This window comes from Sander lucioperca, chromosome 10 (assembly GCF_008315115.2).
Source record: "Sander lucioperca isolate FBNREF2018 chromosome 10, SLUC_FBN_1.2, whole genome shotgun sequence".
In the NCBI taxonomy this organism is placed as follows: domain Eukaryota; kingdom Metazoa; phylum Chordata; class Actinopteri; order Perciformes; family Percidae; genus Sander; species Sander lucioperca.
This window is the reverse complement of record NC_050182.1, coordinates 31,481,543-31,506,169: the sequence shown is the minus strand read 5'-3', so window position 1 is coordinate 31,506,169 and position 24,627 is coordinate 31,481,543. Positions and strand designations below refer to the sequence as shown.

The 24,627-nt window shown below is 40.1% G+C and overlaps 1 protein-coding gene across 2 annotated transcripts in view; it reads right to left on the bottom strand.

Moving 5' to 3' along the window:
* Positions 1–24,627, bottom strand: part of cdkal1 (CDK5 regulatory subunit associated protein 1-like 1) — a 292,036-nt gene that overhangs the window by 182,942 nt on the left and 84,467 nt on the right. For both annotated transcript variants that reach the window (XM_031298668.2, XM_031298667.2), the window contains exons 5-7: positions 14,503–14,599; positions 9,599–9,647; positions 4,340–4,460 (exon numbers count right to left, since the gene is read on the bottom strand). In XM_031298668.2, the coding sequence (XP_031154528.1) occupies positions 4,340–4,460; positions 9,599–9,647; positions 14,503–14,599 (267 nt within the window). The remainder of the gene's footprint in view (positions 1–4,339; positions 4,461–9,598; positions 9,648–14,502; positions 14,600–24,627) is intronic.

The following is a 24,627-nucleotide window of genomic DNA, read 5'->3' as shown; positions in this document are numbered from 1 at the left end:
CTATGTTGAATTTATTTTCTGATGGGGATAAAAATTAACCGGGTGAGGAAAAAAAGCCAATCTAATTTGGATTTAATAGGTCCAAATGAAATTAATGTTCAACTTAATGAAACTAATATTGTGAATCAATTTGAACATGAAATTCAATTTTCAGCAGTAGTCCCAGGTGAAACTCTACGTCAGGCTGTTGAGAAGATTTGCATTACTACTGTAAAGTGAAGGGGATGGTACAAAAGGTTCTTGTGTCAGACGTAGACTAAAATGACTCTTTGCAGTCATTTGAAATGAGTAAATGGCCTTAATTCAAAATATGAATGTTGGGATGATCACTGTTTATAGACAAAAAGTCACATTGGGTGAAGGTTTTTGTTTCGTGTTCTGTATTAAAAAAAAAAGGTACTTTGGGGTATCTGGTAGACCTACAACATTTCTACAGATAATTTTCCAAAGAGGGAGCAATGTGACAACTGTTTTGCCCTATATCCCAAGATCCCACCATCCTAAATGCTCCAGTGGCTGCTGAGCTGATGGGCAGGGGTATCTGCAGGTTTAAAAAAATATATGATGTGCTTTTTAGTGTGGATCTATTAAATCATTCAACATGCTTGGTGACATTATACTCAATTTGAAAAAGCATTAGTAACACTCAAAACAAGAGAAAGAGTATACAGCCATGCTTGCCACTCTGTATGGTTGCACTTGAACTAAATTCTCACATCAGCATGCTAACATGCTTACAATGATAATGCTGTATACAACTGCCATGTTGTCTCATTATATATTACAAAAAACACACGAGTGAGAGATGATGGTCTATTAACTGTATTTAAGATATGTTAATATGTATGCCTTAACATTATTTGAGAATTTAAGATTCAAGACTTTACTTTTCAAGGACCTGCAGATGACCTGTGAAAACACTCCACCCTGCAGCATGACATTGACTTGATATTTGGTTAGGAAACAAAAGGGATGCATCCCACATGTTCACACACAAAGACAAACTGGCAACAAACTGGAGACATTAAAGGCCACACACACTCCAAATCAAAAGCTTAAAATGTTCTCTTGTGACGCAGAGGCAGTTTGGAGAACAACTTCAACTGATGTTGTGCATGTGTGTGTCTGTGTGTCAGACAAAGATCCCTCTGTTTCTCCAGCTGACAAATGTCACCAATGATGTCACTACTAGCTCAGAGGAATATTTAAAACAGATTATCTAAAAACAGAACACACAAAGAGCACATTCTCTCTCACATTTTCCTTAATACACACACACATACGTAAACACATTGAGATAAACATGTCGAAATTATTGACACCAATGACCATCATACAAAGCCCACATTAAGCTTGGATTTTCAGTAACACCAGTGTTATTTGTGAGAGATTTGTCAACAGCCGATTTACCCAGTCAACATATTCATATAATCCCCGGGCCTCCAAAAAGAGTTCCAGTTAAAAGAATAAAAACAAAGGGATTTATTTGTAGCCAGCCTGACCCTTTTGCAAAACCACAGCGAGTTCATTTGGATCAGATACAGACCCCCTGCTGGAGGCTGGCTGGCAGGGGACTGACATCTGCACACAAATAAAAACTGCACACATTCAGGCTGAAAGGCCCACAAAAGCACACACGCATAGAAATGGTCGAACCAGCAGGTACACAAGCACATAAAGCAAGAAATCAAGGTAGGTATTCACGCTGTAGTTGCGATTTGGTATTGGCAAATGCAGAGTGAAAAGAGGAACTGAGAAGGATTGAGATCCAATTACCAACAATTATCAAAATGATACACAGAGGCTGTGAAAGAGCTACAAATAGTGTGTCTGCATCTGTTATCTACTATGACACTGGTGGCCATCTAAGGCAATGGTTTACAGGGGAGCAGTGACTGAAAATTGGCAAATGCTGGCCAACCTGAGTACAACTGTACACTTGTAGCAAAAGGTTGCATTTTCTTTTGGTCACAAAGCTCCCATTTTGCCTTTTAAACATGCCACAGTTGGTGCTGAACAGAAGTGCCTGTTTATCTGATAAATTAAGGCTGAAACAGCTGGATTTACAGTTTTTCTAGGCATATTAGATTTTGCGTTGTCTAAGAAGCTTTAGTCAGCAATAAAGACCACTGAGCTGTGCAGACCACAAACATCTAGGGCAATGTCAACTCTTTAGGAAAACACTCAGGATTTTTTTTCATTGACTGAGTCTCTGAAATAAGGCTGGGAATATCATGAGTTTAGAAAAAAATCCTGACATACTGTTGTTCAACATTTAATGTAGACAAAAATATAATGTGGGAGCTAGTTTTTTTGCTAGACTACCATGATTGTTTGCAATCCTTGTTTTTGAAGACAAAGGTCCCCCTATAACAAGTACAAAAATGTAAATTGATGACATGTATTGTGACAATGTGGAGTATGGTGATGCTGTCACCACACAGCATCATAATATATCCACTGCATCACTATCACACCCAAAATAACCATAACAATGCCTACAGTAATAAATAATAGGTCAGGACCTGAGAACAAGTCACAGCCTTCTTGTTGGTGGGTCAGTATATTACATAGTAGAGATGCACCGATTACAACCTTCTAGGCCGATTCCGATTTCCAATTTTCTTTGAGTTAGGCCAACCGATACCGATTTTAGCCGATTCCGATTTCATTTTTTCTAACCACTTTACAGCACACACAAATATTTATTTTCTATCTTTTCTTTAATTGAACATTTTGCACAGAACATAGAACATTTTTATGAACAGATAAAGGATCACTATGAAACAGAACTATATAAATTACTCCTGGTGTGGGAAATTCACACACATCTAAAGTGCAATGTTAGAACCATTTCCTTCTTTTTACATCCAATATCCAACTAAAAAAATTTGATTTTGGTTTTTGGTGTCGTCCCTCCACGCCCTACTTTTTCCTTGCAGGTGTTGCATATTGTAAACTTGTTATCTTCTGCACACACGCTGAAGAATTTCCAAACAGCTGACATGTTGCAGGTTAATTCACGAGGTTCCCTACATGTACGAGAATAGCGCGGACACGCGCTTCACAGTGCGAACAGGTACGCGCGACACACAGCGGAAAAGTTAAGAGAAAAAGAGACTGTGCTGTCGCATCCGTGTGTCTGTGCGTCCTTGAGAACTGTAACTCGTATAACTTATGTTGTCAGTTAATTGTAACATTGACCGGCATGAAATCAGCATATGTCAGACTGACCTGCCGGTCGCCGGTCATGGCCAAGCACGTGAAAACCAGCCAATTCCGGTCACCGGCCGGTCTATCGGTGCATCTCTATTACATAGACAATAATGTTGCTGCAATTAGCCCAGATGGTTCAAGGAGACTGATGGAAATTCCAGTTAACTGTTGAAACCCCTTTACATACAGTAACAAATGTACTTACAACACGTATAATCAAATAAAAATATGATGTATTGTTGATCATGTAATGTCTAGAACTTTGAGATGGTCATTAGCAACAACTGAAGCTTGTTTTCTTGACAGCTTGTTAAAAACCAACTTAGTGTGAGAACAAAAGAATATTTAAACCAAGAAAGCTTTAGTCATATTGAACACTAGTGTTGCGTCTACAAGTTATTTACTTCCTTGCTTTTTAAGTCAGGCCATTACAGACATTGAAGATGTGCAGGAGGATGATTGATGGATTATCATTAGTGGAGGCCCAGCACAGTGGAATATGTCTGTCATAACCCTTTTAACTAGCCCACTGAGAATACAGCACATGGGTTAGCAGAGATACACAGATCTGTAAACAACATGAAATTAGCCCATAAAAATGTGAGTGTACATGTGGGTGTAGGTGTGAGTGGTTTTGCTTGTGCATCTACCAAACACAACAGAAGTATTCTTAAACAAACTCGCTGCCAGTGACATAACAGGCAAAATGAGAAAGAATAGTAACAGGATAATACATAACATCCCAGCTATGATAGAAAAAGGTGACAAAGGAAGGAGGTCTACCTATGTAGCTGTCTCTTCTTTCATATGTCAAATGGAAGCTGAGACAAAAGACTAGACACCTGTTGGGTTTGTATTACATTTAAAGGACAAATAGCACTATATGCACACACACGCACGCATGCACACAGACCCACACACACAAACACCCCCCCCCCAAGAGCAAACCATTTGAATTGATAAAATTAGAAGCACAGAGGGGCTCTACTTAAGTGGTTGTACAAAGAGAGCAAGAGCGCACACACACCATAAACCGTAAGGCAATGAAGCAGTGAAATTGAATTCACAGTTAAGGGTGAATATTTTATGAGTCATGTTCTCTGTTTGTGTGTCTGTATCCTACCCAGTGTTAATAGAGATGATTTCAATAAGAGGGTTCTTCCTGATCTTGGGCAGGTCCAGTCTAGCTCCTCCGAGCCTCCGGCCTCCATCTTTCTTCTGACCCAATAGACGAACTGAGTGGCCTGAAAACAACAAACATCACTTCAATACATATACCTTTTCAGACAGAACTACCAGTGTCACCTTTTCCCTGTTGTTCACTTGTGACACACTAACATGCAGACCTATGTGTGGATGGGTGCACAGATGTACTGTAGGCACTTCCATGTTAAAAATGTTTCCATTCAACTTAAATATTAGTTGGATAACAAGGATAAAGGAAAATAGAGTTACATTCACTGTTTGGCTGGTTGCATCACTTCCTCTCTCTCTAGTCTGTCTCCATAACACACACTTAAAAACGTACAGCAGACACACGCTCACATACACAACCACATTTACATATAACCTTCAACAACAATACCAAATAGAAAGCGAGCTTTTAATTGTGGAAAAAACAATGTGGTAAAGGTATGGTCAAGGGAGACATAAATTAGCAGATCTAGCTGTGCAGGAAATGGCATAATAGGCAAACCTCTGGTATCAGGTGCACTTTAAATCAATTAAGGATGAACGTCAATACACAAAGTGGGAAGTAGGCCAAGAACATGATATTCTTGCTGAAGTAAACTCCACTGATATTACCAAGATAGTTAATACGGGCGGAAACAATGAAGGACAGGCAGAAACAAGGGAATCTTCAAAATAAAGACTATTTTACTCAGATCTCTTACCAACAAGTAGTTTTAGAGTTGTTACAGTGTGAACAACTCTAAAACTACTATCACTTAGTAGATACACTGTGCTACAGAAGCAAATGAAAATCCATAGCTGAGTCAAATACTGTAGCTAATAGCAAGTGATGTCCAGCCTTTGGTGTGCATAAATGGGATGCAGTAGTCTTTCCTCTCCAACTATCTAATAGGCTACTGGCTAGAGGGTGTGCGAGATGGAGGCGTTGAGGGATGGAATTGTCTTCCTGTTTTCATCCGCTTTACATGGGTCTCCTGGGAGGGTGGGCTCAGGGCAGGACGGATAGCTATCAATTGGTAGATAAAAATTACTATCTACCCCAGAGGAGGACAAAGAGCCAATCGGTGAGGCGTGACTGGTTGTAATATCCCACTATAAGCAAGGAAATTAGAAAACTTCCCTCGTGGAAAACAGCTGGGACTTAAAGCACATTCAGCCATGATTTCTTCTAGGTAGCTATCTGTGTCTCCACTTTGGTCATAAAACATGGATTTGAAATAAAATAAGTGTAAAGATAAAAAAAAAACATATCTGCTGTAAATAACAAAATGATACAGTCTAACAAGTACTTTACTTCATTTTTCCAAAGCACAAAGTGGCAGACTATCACAGAATGGGCTTAACCATTTTGGCTTGAATGTTGAGGTTTAATAATGGACTTTGAAACTCACATGTTGGAGATGTGCAGCTTCACTGGCAAAACAAAAGGCATGCCAGTAATTTCGCTTTCAGCTCAGGCCTGGGAAGGATTGCAGTAAATTATTTTTGATTATTTTATTTTTTTTCATATTGTTGACATTATACATTTGTTTATGGTGGTTTTTAGCTGAGGGAAAATAAAGTTACCAATACCAAATTGCCTACACAGACTTGTCAGGAGAAAGCGATTATCAGTATGGTGCTGGATTTCCAGATGTTTTTCCAAATTATGAGATTGTCCCTTTTTATAAAACTTGGAAACTGCCATTCCCCACATATTCTTTTCTTGTCCCTAAAACTGCACAGGACCCCTGTCAATGTGACTGCCACCCAAGACTCAAGAAATAATCTCACAACCAGCATGGAATCACTCCAGCAATGTACCCAAAGCCAAATTCAATTTCAGGGCCTAGGGAAACATGAATGGGAAGCAAGATATAAAATAGATAACTTGAGTAACTGAAGAAAACCAAAGAATGCTGCCCTATTTGCCATCTCAATTACAGAGTTTAGAGAGGTCAACTGCTGTGATGGGCAACCCTGCATAGACACAAAGACTCAACCTATACCACATTTTCTAGTTACTGACTGCCTCCTCCTCTTTTCCCTTGTATTTTTTTCCAATCTCTCTCTCCTTTTTTGTTCTCTCTCCTTCATAAATACAAACCAACATAAATCCTTCTCTCCACTCATAATGGCCCATTATAACATGCTAGAGAAAAAGAGGGAGGGTAGGCAAGGATAGATGGATGGATGGATGGTTGGATGATGATAGAAAAAAAACACATCACAGATGAAAGATGTACAGGATAGCCAGATGGATGGTTGGATCAGAGATGTAGGGAGGTACAAGATTGACCTGTTGACCTGTGTCTGGTGCCTTATAAGTGGTGGGTCTTGTTGTGCTCCCTGGTTTGATTGTAAAGCAGCAAGCAGGAGCGGGGATAGGGGCACATTGGAAAGAAGGGACAAAGGGGGCAGAGGAGGAGGATAGGAGGGGTGGAATGCTTGTCATTTTTCCCCTTGATACAACAGGTTATAGATATGTATGACTGTCCTTGAAAAAGTAGTTTGATTTCTTGTAAAATGTCAGTCAAATCAATTTTGATAGGAAATATCTCATATATATTAGATGAGGCTTTGATGCTTGACAATAAGACGTTTTTGTCACTTCCAGATGGGAGGTTAGTGAGCATTAAAAGACAACTTCCAGATTTCCTTCAGATGACTTAAATATATATGAATGCATCAACCTCTTTCTTTGTACCTGCTCTTTATTTCCTCTCCTCCCTGTATAACTGTCTCTTTTTATTCAGCCATGTGTTTATACGCATGCTTTATTTGTTCAGCATTGATAAAGGCAAACAGTTTGTTTATCCTGGTGAAATAAGGACCATGAGGTTATATGGATGCCATATAGCCTCTGATCTGTAGCTAAGTAGATACATTAGCCTGTCTAACCTTTTCTGCCCCGTTTCTATGACACACACACACACACGCGCGCACACACACACACACACACACACACACACACACACACACACACACACACACACACACACACTAAATCTAACAGATAAAAGAATATCAGGTGAAATGGTATCATCCGAGGCTATCATCTCAGTGAGAGAAGATCAATATTAGGAGGCCAATAAAGAAACAAATACATCAAAACGGCCCTATAAAGAAAGGGGTACAGCAGTAATTCATAATTGGTGCAAAGATCAGACTTCAGTAAAAGTCTGCGTTCCTTTAAGAGTGAAAACATGAATAAAACATATACTCTAGCCTTTTTGTGGGCTTCTGTATAATGTTGTTTGTTGAGCATCACTAACTGACATTCCATCTGGCTAGGTGCCCTTGCAAAATGTGCATCCATGGGTGTCGTACATTATTTTTTTATAGATCTGGCAGAGGGTTTGGAATGCAAGATAAAGCCAAAGCTGTGTTTGTTGTTAGCAAGAAAATCAACATCTGGCACAGCTAAAAAAATAAATAAACTATCAATTTGGATAAGCAAGCTTGCGACCACAGTAACAACATTACCCACCAAATCACAGATGCTGCAGGGTGGCAAGCACCACAAAACTGGACAGCAGTTGTAATGTGTATGGCTGTATAAAGATAGTACTGTGTGCATGCTCAGCAACCCAACCTGAGATAACCACAGGATAAAAATGCCTGCCATTTACAATAGGTAGTAACTTGAGCTTTATGTTAGGTAGATGCACTATGATTAAAAGCACTTTTACAGTAGTGAAGTATCTTTATGGAGTGACAGTTGTTAAGTTCTTTTTGAGCCAGGATCCAAACTGAAATACATAGTCTCACACCTCAAGAAACAAGCTCATAAAGGCATACTAACACTCTTGTCATGTGGAAAACAGACCTGCAAGCAATTTTGGTGCAGCAAAGAACTGCGTCTATTAGCAGTTCATTGAAGTAAGTATTTTAGTAGCCATTACGAAAGGCAAATCCCAGAGCTTAAAGGTTTATGCCCAGGCCTCCGAGCTGAAATAACAGCTCTCAGTTTATACGAGGTCATAAAGAACTGTAATGATACTGGGGAAATTAGTTTCTATGGAGGGGGAAAAGGAGGGAGGAAAAGGGAAGGGAAGGAGGGCAGAACGGATGGAACAGGACAGTGAGAAGGCAGAGGGAGGAGGAAGAAAGGCGGGAAAGAGATCAAAAGACGCTGAGGAATGGGAAGAAGACAGAAAGGGAAGAAAAAGGAAAGAATGAGCAAATCATTGAGAAGAAAGGGGGAATGAAAGTCACAGTGTACATGTGTAAATGTGAGTGTGTATACCCAGACAGACTTGGGTTGATGACACGTTGTAAAATTAAGCCTTTGTTCAGCTGTCCTTCATTAGAGTGAAGCCTGCAGTGCAAACTAGTAACTCTCTCTCTCTCTCTCTCTCTCTCTCTCTCTCTCTCTCTCTCTCTCTCTCTCTCTCACACACACACTCACACACAGTATAAACTCAATCTGTTCTTTATTAGAGAACAGCTGGGGGTGTATGACAGCTTGACTGGACACACTCACACTGTAAACTCTGCCTGACCTTCATTAAACAGTAAAGTGCGGTGGTTCACTAACAGTTTAAATGGATGACCTAATCACTGCCATGTGAGTCTGTCTGAAGACAGAGAAGACCACTTAACAAGCTACTCCGACAGCAAGTCAGATCTGAAAGCAACACTGATGACTTCTCTTTTAAATACACATCAATCTAAACCGCTAATCTTAGTGAGCAATTTTGTCAAAATGAGTTGTGAATGCATTTTGTTTCATGACATTTACCATCCTTTAAACATTACATCAACTCAATCTTTTCTTGAATATCTCATGTTAACACAATGAACATACTACTGTAGATCTTTGTACTTTGAACAATACTGAATCTTATAATAACACTCTAGTTGGTACTTTATTATTGACATAATTAGTCAGAATCAAATGTTTTAAAATGTTAAAAGCAGACAGAAAGCCAACCCAAATCCATAATGGGATTATGTGCATTTCTACAGGAAAGTGATATATTCCTTGCATGCTGTCAATAAGTGGACCAACCACTTTACTGAAAATCCTTTACACATTTCCTATTCCAACAATGTAAAGACTCTCAATCATTAGTTGATCAATGCATTTCTGCTTATTCCCTCATACAATGAGTGTGTGTGTATGTGTGTGTGTGTGTGTGTGTGTGTGTGTGTGTGTGTGTGTGTGTGTGTGTGTGTGTGTGCGCGCGCGCGTGCACTAAAATACCTTTAACAGCCTCGTCCACTACTTCCACCACTCGATCAATCTGTTGGACCTAAAAAACAGACAGACAACATGGGAAAAGGTTATTGATGGTGACACACAGTCAAACAAAGCCTGATATTGACAACACCCAAACACACATATACTGATCCACATTTAAACAAGGCGGGCATGTAAATATACACAAAGACAATATGCAGTATGCACACCGACATATAAGTACATACCGATACAATCACACCAATTTTTCTCCAGCCAGGATTAAGTGATATAGATTTAAGTGATATAGATTTCTCTGAAGATAGAACTAAGAGGAAGAAACAGAGAGGTAGAGGGTGGCAGACAAATGGTAAGAATAAGCAAATAGTACATCCTTAGATTATGAGAGAATGACTGAAACTGAATCATGTTTGGTTTAGGCAAAATAGTTATTCTCCTTATTGCCTCCAATGGATTAAAACAACCAATTCATGAAGTGGTATTCTACTGAGAACAGCACTGATGTTACAAATCTAACATCTTTCTACTAATAATCTGGAGAGGAGATGGAGGAGAGTAAGAGAGAGGGGAAGGAAGAGAGGGATAAAGACTAGGGGAAAGGAAAAATAATATTATCTGCCAATATTTCTCCTTTGATTCCTACCAGCATCCCGTCCACCTCTAATTCCCTGGCCTTTAAAAATAAAAATCTGCCTGTCTCTATGGGAATTTAACATAGGGGTGTACTCACTTTTGTTGTCAGCGGTTTAGACATTAATGGCTGTGTGTTGAGTTATTTTGAGGGGACAGCACATTTACACTGTTATACAAGCTGTACACTTAATACTTTACATTGTAGCAAAGTGTAATTTCTTCAGTGTTGTCCCATTAAAAGATATAATGAAATATTCACTAAAATGTGAGGGGTGTACTCACTTTTGTCAGATACTGTATATACATATTAACAAAGGCTATCTCTAGACTAAGACAAAGAGCACCTGGGCTGTCCTGGGTGATCTAACCCTATGAGACATGTCTGACTAAGGGTTTAAGGACTAGAAAGAAAATAATATAACACTATATGCAGTGGGAAATGCAGACAATTTGTGAGTTATTGGGGTAAAGCATTAAAAAGAACAAAAAGCTGGGCACTAATGTAGCCCACACCCAAGGCACACATACATGCTTTTCATCTTTCGTGTGTGTGTGTGTGTGTGTGTGTGTGTGTGTGTGTGTGTGTGTGTGTGTGTGTGTGTGTGTGTGTGTGTGTGTGTGTGTGTTGTGTGATGTGTTTCAGATACAGGATGTGACATGTCCAGTTCAGAGACGGGAAACATTGTAGTTTTGCATGACTGACGTGTGTGTACCTTACACACAATACACTGTTATTCATTTCACAGCAACTCCATACAGGAAATAAACAACAGAAATACACATAAAAGCTGACACACAGGTCAATTAAACAGAATGAATTCAACAGGAAGCACTTTTATTTTTTAACTACACCCTTTATCTAGCCGTTAGTGCAATTACTATATACAAATTTATGACTAGTTATTTGCATCTAATTTGCATAACCCACCAACTGTCACCATCATTGTGTGCTTGATTGTAACTACCAAGGATACACAAGGGGAGTGTGTGCATACTTATATACACCCGTCTGTGTTTGCTACCATGTGTGCCTGTTCATGCATGCGTCCATCAGTGTGTGTGTGTGTGTGTGTGTGTGTGTGTGTGTGTGTGTGTGTGTGTGTGTGTGTGTGTGTGTGTGTGTGTGTAGGCATAATCCAATCTACTCATGACAACGAAAGGACTGACAGTGGTAAACTTCACAGATGTTTCTGCCTCGCCCTGAAGGCTATAACATATACAAGCCTGTTTATCTGAATGTAATTATATTATACATACATGCCACTTGATTTGAATGTAATTACATTACATGGCAGCATGTTTTCTTATATGGAATTCATTATTTATAGTAAAGGATATTTAACGTAACATTTGAGACACCTCCCACCCATTATTTTTGAGACAGTGGCAGTAATCAACATTGGCTATTGGATCGTTTGATTTATCTTTGTTTGTTTATTAACCAAGCAAATAAATTCAGCATTATGTGAAATAAAGATCAAGGTTTTCTGTGGTGATTTAGAAAGCAAAGCTCGGTTCTCTGTGAGCATGGAGCGAAAGTTAATACATGCATATAGTGTATGACCAACTGCATTTTTATGAGCAGTATAGACATGTTTGCATTACACATTGCTCAACTACAATGCATATTCTAACAACTGGTGTCTAAAAAATGTTGTTTACACAATTGCTTTCAAGATCCAACTGACAAAAACTTTACATTCACCTATAACAAAAGTTATTTTAAGTTAGTTTCCTCCTGTGATTACTGAAGTGAAACAGTATTAAATAACTGTTTCATATCACAGTTTGCCTAATAATCTATTCATACCTGCACCACAGGGTTATGCGTGGAAATGCAACAGCCTAGAGACAGCAATCCAAAGGAACCAGAAGCTAAAATCACTTGTTTTGTTAGAGTAGACAGTATAGACACTACAGGGCAAAAAGGCCCTTATTAAATTTCTTTAAAAGGATGTTTTCTTCCCTCCTGTTGTTGAATCTCCATATGTCTATGACTCCCCTGATGTTAATTGTAATTTAACTAGAGGGGCAGACTGTCCAATGCCAACGTCAAAGAAAGAGAAATGGAAAAGCCAGTTTACGTGGAGGGCCCAAAGCCATGAGGTCTTCAGCATTTATGGACTGTTCGTTTTTTATTTGAGGGGCTACCGGAGGACTATGGATATCTTTAGTCAAAATAGACTTGACCCTCCCTTCGCCAGCAATACATTTTTCTATGACCCTCCAAAATGATAAAGAAAAAAGGCATGACCATCCCCAACAATTTATTGATGCCTTCGGTACTGGTTTGCGCTTAGCAAAAATGGACCGATAGCCATTGTTTTTATACAACCATGACATACATGTCTTAACCTCTGCTTTCTCATCTTATACACCACACACCACTATTATGGTGGCCATTTCAGTAGATTTACTCACAAACATTGTTGTGGAAACACAATAAGCATGGAATCTAAATGTACACTTCCTGCATTACTGCATTACTTCAAATACTCAGTTACTCCTCTAGTAAACTAGTATTCACCTGAAAACAATAAAACATTGAGACCATTTAACAAAGCACAGTGGGTAATAACCCATATTGACACCTGGCCCGCCCAATCAGAAATTCAAAGGTAAGTGTGTTGGTGTGCAAAGTGCTGCAACAATCACAACAACCATGGATTGCTGTTGTGGCCAACAAATGGACATTTTATACATTGTTCATCTGCTATTTAATTATTAAATTCACTTCTGAGAATTTTTTTTATGCGAGAAATCAACTATGTAGAGCTCAAATATGGGCCGTTTTACGAAAATTGATAGCTAATTGCAAACTTGGTCCGACTGTGTCGGACTTCAGAAACTCCACAGTCTGATGTGACAGCCGGCGGGTGCCTGCCGGGGTCGCTGGCTTGCTGCCCGGCCTGTCCACCTTCACAGACCCCGCTGTGAGCTGGCTGGAGCTCTCTAGATAGTATTGGAGATGAGAAGTTTAACTGACACGTAACCGCGATCAGCACTCACACGCGACACTTAGCACCAACTGCAATGTTTAATTTTAAATGAATGTAGCCTATTGGCAGTCTGGCACACGTGGATGCTCAGTATTTTCCGTGGTTGCTCCAGCTCGAGGCAACGTGAAACCTTTCAGCTAGTCAGCTTCATTATATTCCATCTTCATGTCAGTGACGATACTTTGGCAACAGGTGGCGCAGTTAGCTAGGGTTGCATTCTCAAAGAAATCAACTCCAAACACATGTTGCTGTCATGTTGTGATTTTTGTTGGGTCAGACCCATCTGCTAGCGATGGGGGGCCGAGACTGAGATCTAAATGGAAAAGTATGCACCAAACGAGCCACTTTGAAATGTTGCTGTTGTTCATGAATACAGAAGTTGTGTGACACCCCCACCCCCTAGACTAAAAAACGTTGGGTGACCCTCCCCTCAACAAAGAATAAAAAGACATGATACCGTGGCCTATTTTTACGTTTGTAGAGCAGATCTCCGTGGCGCATACGCACAACTATCGCGCTGCTCTCATGCCTGGTGTAGCCAGTTTTATTGATTATAGTGGAAGCTTAGTGTTGCAACAGCTGCTCCGCGAACAGTCCGCATACGTTAGGTATTCAATGTAGCCTGCCTGTAGCCTCTCCACACACACACACACACACACACACACACACACACACACACACACACACAACGTTGTTGGTACCGGTTACAACAAGTCACAGTAGATCACCCTCAGTGTTCTTATCTGTCAAAATGACAGACAGCTTTCAGATTTTTCCGTCATTGTTAAAAATATTCTAAATATATAAAATACATATTAATTATCTTTCTTTCTCTTTCCCCCCCCCCTCTATCTCTCCTACTTTTCTACCTCCTTCCATGACAAATTCTTCCTTCTTTTCTACTTTCCACTATGTTCATCTTAGCAGTCTTGGTCGTGTCTTTCGGGGAGGTCTACTAATCAACCAAGCTGCAGGAGGGCCAGACTACAACCAACACAGCAGGTTGGCAGCCAGGTGGATGACAGGTCAAACTGCCTGTGTGTGTGTGTGTGTGTGTGTGTGTGTGTGTGTGTGTGTGTGTGTGTGTGCGTGTTTGCGTGCGTGCGTGCGTGCGTGCGTGCGTCTGTACTTCTCAAATGTTGTCCATTAGACACAAATAAAGACAAAGGGATACATGCAGCCATACAGTATATGCTGTATGAACACATCCCTACATTACTCAGATTACCCCTTTCATATAAGTAAGTGAAAGCACACACACACACGTACACATACCCCAATGATGCTGAGTCCTTTGAGGTAGTCCATCCGTGGCTGAGCCTGGGGGACACAACCTGCTACTACCACCTTCTTCTGTTGTTCCAGGGCTTTTCTGTGCAAACAAAAAGAGAGAGAGAGAGTACATTTTTAGATATTATAGCATTTTTGCACCAACAGTTTGCACAATCCAAGCCAATTTGTTTTCATTTACGCTGACTGGATTTGATATTAGGCTGAAACATTACTCTGGAGTGTACTGTTTAGTGTCACAAGGCCAGTTGGTTGCACATTGGGTAGCAGTAATGGTGTGTGTGACAAAGGGACACCATGTTACCTGCCTGTGAACGTCCCTACTACAGAGAGAACTTTTTTGTTTTTCCTGGTGGTATGTAAGCTATTCCCTGCTGAAATGTCCATGAGAAGAATGTCCTCAAGGTAATTCCCATGGTGCAGGGGTATGGAAGTAATTTTTCTAAATTTTGATTTGAAGATGAAAACCATTAATTCTGTTACTGTGTAAAATTGAGATAGCTTATGTGCTGATCCACTGTTGAATTTATATAAATCAGTCCCTCCAGAAAAACGCGAGTATGCGATTGCATAATTCAATGCATAATCAGCCAAAGTCTGCATATTTATGCGGGGGCCGCATTTTTTCAAATACGCCGCACTTTCGCCGCATAAATTGCCGATTTCCGCGCAAAATATGCGGGGCTTGCATGATTTCATAATCCCCGCATTTTCATTGCAAAAAAGTCACATATATCTTAGCAGAAAGTTGAAAAATGTTACTTCACACAAGAGCAGCCATTTTCTCTTGTTGCCATGGGAACGTTATGAAGTGATGTAATTACGCAACGTGAACATCATCGAAAGGCTGCAAACCCCGCGATGAAGCCATGATGAAACCGCAGTTTTTGCAAGTTCCCGCTATTTCATTGCATAAAATTGCATAAATATCCTGCATATTCCATCGCATTTTTTAAGAAATAAGAGAAGTAATCGAGGATTTTTCCCCGCAACAATCACAAAAAAACTGCATTTTTCTGGAAGGACTGATAAATGGTTGTTTTTCACATCACAATGTCCCATAAATAATAGGTGGTAGCTTTGGTCAACAAACAATGTCATCACCCATCAGCCCAAAATCCTACATTCCTAAAATTCTACTTTGTAGTGTTTCGCTGTGTTGTAAGCTTGAAAACTCAAGAAGAACTTTAACAGATGGGCTACTATGATTGACAACCTATTTTTTTAATGGGCATAGGAGGTAGCAAGTAAGAAGTCATCTTTAACAAATTGTGGGAGATAGGATGTAAGGGCGAAACCAAATCTCTGCAATTCCAACTACAATGAACCAAAGAAACCTGCCATACTAATGGGGTACAACAATGCCCCTTTAATTACTTTTTTTTTTTGCATTGTTTCCTGTCAAATTTTAAATATAATAAACAAAGAGAGTTCAGCAAGTGACGGAGGAGCTGGTTGGTGTATAAGCATGATATCAGCAGTACAAGTCAATAGAAAGGTGATCTCAGCCACTATATGGTTGAGCATTAAGGCCCAAGTTAGCACAGCACGCTCTCCTGGCTCTGTAATCCCCTTGGAGCCGGACAAAATGATATGTACAGTATATTAATTTAATTAGTACAATTTGTTTCGCACAAAGATCTGCTATACTGTAATTAAATTAAACTATAAGTATAGTATAGTAATTAATACATACTGTTCAATCATAGTGTAATACATTGCATGCACCCATGTGTGCATGTAGAAGGGCGAGAGTGAAAGAAAACATGTCAAAACAAGTATCGTGGTAAAACAGTACAGCCTTTGTCTGATAAAACAATCAGTAAAACATCACAGAAGTCAGCAGATGAAATTAATAAAAAAAAAAAAGGTCACCATTACTTTTGATGAAAAAAAAACATAAAGCCAAAACCAGAGATGTATAACACCAATTGTTTACAACATTCATGGACAGTTCACCACGGTGTGAAGTGTTCATTTGGCAAGAGAGTAAGCACTGATAAGGTATTTTACAATGACTTATTATTTGAAATTAAAAGTAGCACTAAGAATCCCATTTTCTAGATGATTTTAATTAAAAGGGCTGAACAGATAGTAAAATAGTGAAGCGAACCACAATGAGAGAGAGTGCGTTTGACCGTGCGCCTGTGGATCTCTGGATGTGAGTCTTTATGTCACCTCCAGTTAGTGGCAGTGAGATTTGAGACACTCGGTCTGTCTGACAAAAGCTTTTGGAAGAGCTGCCCAGACTCCGCCATGAATCTTTAATAATAAAGCCTCCTGACAGCTGGAGCAAGAGAGAAAGGGAAGGATGGAAGGGGGGACATGTAAGTGAGGGAGGAATAGTGGGAGGAGGACAGAGGAGGAGCAATGAAACTGGATGCAAACTGTCAGTTGTGTTTTAATTCAGACTGTTTGTATTCTTCAGCAAAACAAAGAGATAGTGATGGAGGCGGAGGGGGTGTGTGAGAGGACAGAGAGAGAGAAAAGTGAAGGTAGACAACTCAATTCAAAGCCAGCTAACATTGTCATGTGAATGTGGAAGGGAGGGATAGATGAAAGTTGGTGAGAGATGGGTGGAGGAATGAAGGGAAGAGAGATGAAAGCAGAAATGTAATGGTTTTTTTTTTATTATTCAGAGGTGTTTGTATTATTCTAGTGACTTTATATTTATTTCTCAATATAACTATTTTATTAGCATACAAGGGTTGAGCAGTTAACAACAAATCACTTAAGATGCCAAAAAAGATGAAACATGAAGAAAGAAGAAAGCCTGTTGGATATGACGCCTCACCACAGACAAAACAGCACATTCAGAGAAACAGGACTTCTAATGATCATCAGAAATGCACATTTTTAATGTCCATGTAAATTCACTGGTTTTGTCCACTGACCTTTCACCTTTATTATAGAAGGTAACGAATAATATACATGCCACTGTCTTTTCTGGTGTGTAAACATAACCTTGAAAACAGACAGAGGCATCGAAGGATGTGAAAGTAGAATATGATGATACCAGTAAATAATCAAAGGTGGATGGATGTAAACTTTCAAGACTGGGTGAAGTGAGACAGAGGAAGACAAAAAAGGGATATTGTCTGCTTAGAGTAGCTTATTCTCCCCCCACTGTTCCTCATGAAGGACTCACACTGGCAGCACTGCATACACAAGACACTCACAGTACACACTCACAGCAGGGGAGCGTCTGTATAATTCACACCGCCTCTTGCCAAAATGCGCCAAACGTTCCTTTAATGCGCTACTCGCTCCCCATCTACAGACTCAGAGCCATAGCTGACACAGCGAGTAAGCAGACAGCGCCTGAGACGTCGCCTCAGCGCCCCAGGCGAAACAGGCCAATCACGTCGCACACAGTTCGTGGATGGGATAAGACGGAATGGGGATTATGCGACGCAGTTGCTGTGGGGATACTTTTGCGCCCAATCGAGCGCTAGCTGCCAGTGACCCGGACCAGAGCAGATGCCCCCTGAGATCAGAGGATGAGATGCGTGCGTGTGTGTGTGTGTGTGTGTGTGTGTGTGTGTGTGTGTGTGTGTGTTTGTGTGTGCGTGTGCACGCCCGTGTGCACACGTGTTATCTTGGCTTCCTTGGCATCTCGCCCTAAATCTCTACGGCCCGTCAACTCTGTTACTGCCCCCCATAGCATCAAGACCACACACCCACCAACACAGGGGCCGAACACCCACATGCTCTGTACATATATACATACAAATGGTCACAGAGGCAATGACAAAAGCATACAGTACAATACAGTCCATGCATACATGTATGACCTCTGAGGTAGGTATGTATGGTAGGGAGGAAGTGCTGTACATACTGGTTTTTAACAGCTGAGTGGACACAGTGAATCAGTCAAATTAGACTAGACTAAATGTCCAACTGCATTGATCAGGTTGACTTGGAGAAGCCCCTTGCTGTAAATATGACATTGAAATAACTCTAGGCATTAAGATGTACCACATTGCATGACCTATTTAAGGGCCTCTTCAACTTTCTCACAACAAAACTTGAAGTGAAAGAGAGGCCCTTCCTTCGAGGATTATGTCAGTCTGGTATAGCGCCATTCACAACTACAACCGCAAATGCAGTGACATCATTACATAAATGAGCCACAATGTTGATGTTCTCACAACTGCCATAAATGTTTCACATCCGGAAAAAAAGCTATGTCAACGTTATAAAATATCACCAGCTTTATCCTCCTCTTAAACTTTTGTCATTTATTATTTTAATAGTATAGGTGGTGTGTTATATAAACAAATTAATTTACTTTTGTTATGCACTAGTCCTGATGAATTGTGTCATAGTGACTGGTGCTTCCAGTAACGGTAACTGCATTACTCTGAACACAGGGCTGTTAATTTATGTTCCATTTTTGTAGTCACCATTAATGATGACCACTAACAGAATAGAAACACCTAATCTCTAAAACCTATTGTCTTTCTTTGAAGTTGTCTAGAAACCAGGGCAGAGATTTAAGGCACACAGACCTGGAACCTGATCTAAATTAACACGATTAACACAAGATTTTGTCAGGTGGAGAAACATCTAATACAGTCTAGCAACTGTGAACTATGTGTGTGTGTGTGTGTGTGTGTGTGTGTGTGTGTGTGTGTGTGTGTGTGTGTGTGTGTGTGTGTGTGTGTGTGTGTCCTCTCAATGACTCTCCCTGCTGCTAAACACCCTCAGTCCTATACAGATAACTACATAGGGGGGGAAGCTTACACACAGAGCTAGCCATATGCTCCTTAACAAACATGTTGCTTAAAGGACGAGGTCATACTGGTAAAAGTAATGAGAAAAAGGTTGTGTAACTGATATCTACATAGTGTTTAGCTCTGTGTGCTGCTTAACACAATGACATTTTTAGTGATTCCAACCTATGTTAGGAAAAAGTGTTGTAATGAATTATAAAAAAAAAAAAAAAAATTGTTCTACAGAACATTACATCCCAACTTTCAAGAGCTTAGATCGGGCCCAAAAAATCAAGCCCGACCCTTCCCGAGCCCGTGCACGTTGTGTCCGAGCCCGGCCCAGCCCGACACATTAACTGTAATTATGAGCCCTAGCCCGATTTAAACCCGACAATTTTTTAATACGTGGGCCGTTATAACTGACGTTCTCAACTACAATTCTGAGTTGTTTGAACTACAGAAATCTGTTTAGAATTATCTTCATGAATAATGCGACAAGGACGAAGCATGTAAACTGCGCTGTTTGTTTATTCAGAATGGAATGGATCGCAAATGGATCCGAATGTTGAACTCGACCCTAGCTCCCTCAGCCGAATAGTGTGGGTTACAGATCAAGGCAGCAACATAATCAAAGCCCTGGAACCATATTTCCACTTTCTTGTCTTGATCACCTAATTAATACTGTCCTTCGCCACGGTCTGCATGCTGACACACTGGCCGACAACAGTGCTGCAGATGGGGAAGACACGATGTAGCACAGTTTACCTCACACTCAAGTCAGTGCAGGACATAGCCTATACCCAGAGCTACGGGAGAAGCTGGAGAGGCATAGCTTGCTCCCCACCGAATAAGGCTAATAAAGTAATGATTAAAAAAACACAAATGCTTGATCAACGGCCCGGCCCAGCCTGGCCCGATCATAGCGGTGTAAAATATTGGCCCCGGCCGGTTCGGGCTCGGGCAGAGAATCTAAACTCTACAACTTTCCCTACATTTTCTGTCATTTTCCTTTCTCATATTTCCCCTGCCCTTGCTCCTCAGTCTCCTTTCCTCCCTCATCCTCTCATCTGCACTCCGACAGTTTTCTGGCTGAGTTGACAGCAAGCCAGCCAATCAGCATACTCCTGACCTCTCTGCATTAGCATAAGCAGCAAGGGGCAAGGTTAAGTACCCATCAAGCCTCAGTAATTAAGATATGAGCTGGTGTGCCTATGAGTGTGTGTGATTGTGATTAAGAGAGAGAGAGAGAGAGAGAGAGAGAGAGAGACCAAATGTATTTAATCTTCCACTTCACATATTTTCCATTTCCACAAACTTCTCCTACTTACACATGGTCACTGTCCCAATTTTAATTCCACAATGGCTATTACAATATATTACAATACCGTACTTTTACTTACTTTTGATCCACTCTGAATTAACATATATCCTGTTTACTCCAAATAAACATATAATGCATAAAATATGTTTATTTTTGTAATGTTTTATTAATTTTTCCATATTTATTTTCTTGTTTTTTTCTAACAGGATATATATATCTCCATCACTGACTGACAGCCCAGACTGAGTGGGTGTGGAGAGAACACACTGTGTTACTCTGATGGAGAAAGCAGCTTCTCCTCTGCGAATAAATGTACTGGCAAAGTTTACTGAAACAACTGTCAAGACACCATCAGTATAAATAAAACAGCAGCTAACTCTGGGCCAATGGGGACGACTGCAAACAAACTAAACTAAATGAAAGCTGTTAATGTACTATACCAATGGTCTCTAGGAGATGTAACTGAGAGAAAGGGAGGAGAGGGACAAATGCATGAGTGATTGACAGGAAACTGTCAAAACAACATCTCTATAAACACGTAAAAAAGACAGAGGGAAGGAAATGAAGAAGGTGTGTGTATAACAGGACAAAAGCTGATGGTCAGATGAGATAAAGGACAGGAAAACATGACCGATGAAGCAGAGGGAGAGTCAGTAAAGATGTCTCATTAATCCCAGTGTACGTTAGCAGCCAGTTTAAACAGTAACCTTCTAATGCACCACAAGTGTACAATGAGTTCAGATGTCCAGCAACATACAGCTACAGAGTAAAGACAAACACTATGTTCTGTGTTGTATGTTAATGTAATGTAATGCATTTAGTTTAGTTTGTTTGCATGTATGCTACTTTAATATCCCTACTTCTTAAATGCTTTATAGGATGATGACAAATCTGAATGCCACTGCTAGCTTTCCTGATTCAGCCACAGGACAATAAACAGAGGATACATTTACTAATTCGGGCGGTGTAATTGGAATATAATGTGATTAGAGTAACAAATGCTCTTAGTGCAAAACCTATTGACAAAAACATCCACATGGTTAAAATGCAGCGACCTTTTATGTGCTCGGAATATATTGTTTTTTGTTTAGTTTTTTCTCTATATGGGAAAGTGCATATTAATCAATATTAATATTTTGAAAACATCATTGTATATGTGCCGGGGATGGCTTAAAAGCTCATTTGTACCTGTGTAAAAAAAGGTTTTTATAAGAACATAAAAAATAAAAAAAGAAAATATGTACAGCATGCACCTTTTTTTTAAACAAAATACAGAGGGAGATTGGAATACGTCAGAAGAGAAACAGGAAACAAGGGAGTGAGAACTTGCGATGAGTAAAAGGAAGGAAAAAAACAAACTGTCAAAGAGCACATCTTCATCACCAAGTGGGGAGAGGGAGAGGAATGACAACAGGATATGAAGGGGGAGGACGAGAGCTCGGAGGCTGTGAAGGAGGATTGCGATTGAGGGATAAGAGAGGGGTTTGAGAGGTAAAGCTGCAGAATCCCCTGGGATCTCTTTCTCACACACACACACACACACACACACACACACACACACACACAGAATGGGACAAAAACTGAAATTAAAAAGAGAAAAACAGCTGAAAGCAGAAGAAACTAAAGCAAGGTAAGAAACAGAGAAGGTAAGAGATGGGATGTCTAATGTAATCAATAAAAGATAATAACATGAACGCTCCATAAAAGTCAGTTGTGGTAATTGATGTTTAGGACAATACAGATTTGAACAGCCTAAGCACCTAAGACAAGTTGCACACGTCGTTTTCAATCTACATTTTTAAAGACTTAGCAGCAGAAAGACAAAGATTGATCTTTGACCACAACCATAGCCATGCCCCAAACCACTTGGTAACCAGTGTTGGTAGTAACAGAAGTACAGTAATGCATTGCTTTTTGCTGTAATGCAGTAAATATAACGCAATACTAATAAACATGTTACAATCTTAGTTACTCGCGTTACAGCGCATTTCAACCCTAAGTGGTGTTTGGTTTTAGTTTTTTTTTTAAAGATTTTGTTTGGGGCATTTTAGGCCTTTATTGACAGGACAGCTGAAGAAATGAAAGTTGAGAGAGAGGGGGGAATGACATGCAGCAAAAAGTAGCAGGTCGGAGTGGAACCCCAGCCCACTGCGTCGAGGCATACATCTCTACATATGGGCGCCCGCTCTACCAACTGAGCTATCTCGGCGCACAGGTTTTTTAAGAATTATCAGCGGCGGAAAGCAACTATACCATACTTCAATATAATTGTGAGGTACTTTTGAGTATTTCCATTTTCTCCTACTTGATACTCTCTACTACAAGTCGTATTGAGTCATATTGCAGGCTACGTTTTACTTCACTAATTATTTTATAACTTTAGTTACTTTGCAGATTCAGATTAATAATACAAAATATTATGAATAAATAAATTATTATTTAAAATGGATAAAGATGAGACTTTGTTGATCCCGTGGTGAAATTCACAAGGTGACTGCCAAGTCATACTTCTGTGGTTATTTTGGTGAAAGTAACTCAAAAGTAACGCAAAAGTAGAGTAAAGCATTACAATCAGAGACAATAGTATACTGTAATTAATTACTCTCAAACAACAGTAAATAGTAATCTATAATGTATTACATTTACATTACGTTTTTAGTTTTCCACAATTATTACCATCGTGGCAGCTGTGTTTTACAGCATATAGGCTATAGGCTGTATATCTGTTGACCAATCAATACACCTATAACATGGCTAGTTTATGGCTAGCTCACATGGCCTTCGGGTATATCAGAGATAGGATGCAGGCCAATTGCCGACATGGGCCTAGTAAAGGCAAGTCCGAGAAAATGCAAGGCTTTCAGATTACAGCCTTTTAAAAACTGCCTCACACACCTGCCCAGTGCTGTGAAATGGATGACATCTGTCTTGTAAAAACGAGTTGAATGTGTGATAAATATTGCATTACTGTAAATGAGTTGTATTTGCTGCTTCAATGGTTCACGATAAAGAAAATGCTGATTAAAAAAGCAGGATCAATGGCAAAGGCCCAAACAAACATTCAGACAGACATATGGGCAAGGAATTGCATTAAAGATGAGCACTTGAGTGAACCACAAAGAGGGAAACCCCAAAGCTGAATCCTGGGAAGAGTCCCAGGGGTTCCTTTTCGAATGCAAAGTCCTATTTTCTATAGGAGACGCTGTTATGGGTCAATGATGGAAGTAACCCCCCAGCCTGAGGCTGTTGTGGAGACCCACCTTCTGGGTTAAGATTTTAGGATGGGGGAAAAAAAACACACACACACACACACATCAAGTTGTTACCAGAGGGTTAATGTCTTTAAAAAGGAACCAGGAGTGGTTTTCCAGAATAGAATCATGAGCTTATTAGAACAAATGTCAGTAGGATGTTGTTATGTACAGATTAAAGTGCCCATATTATGGTGTTATTTTGTGTCTCTGGTGCTTCCACACGCATACAAACTTGAAAAAAAAAAACATCCATGCCGTTTTGAGTGAGATACGGATTTCTGAATGTATCCTGCCTTCAGTCTCCAGAGGCCTGTACTACGAAGCAAAATTTGGCGTTAACGAGGTAACTTCAGGTTCAACCCAGGGTTTTCTGTACCACGAAGGTGGATCACTTGTTACCGGGTTCAATTGCCGTGGTAACTTATGCTGAACGCCTAACCTGGTCGGGAGCAGGTTATGTTGGAGATTAGAGGTCAACTGGTGTAAAAGCACCGCCTACTGACCAATCAACACTCGATTGATAACGGTGTCACCGCAACCAGTGGAAATTAGGACGGTAAGATCAGGCGGAGCTCGGTGCGCGGAGAGGGAGAGAGAGAGAGGGAGAGAGGGGGAGAGAGGGGGTGAGAGGGATGCGCTCATAAAAGTTAAAACATTTAGAGACCGACAACCCCGTTAACATTCCCTGATGGGTATTTTGAAATATATAGATTTTAATGGGAGGGAATTACATACAGGCTATCTGCATCTTGAGCCGTGTGTTGCCAAATGCGCACATCGGTTTGAATTATGTTTTTATATATTTTATTTGCTCTCACAC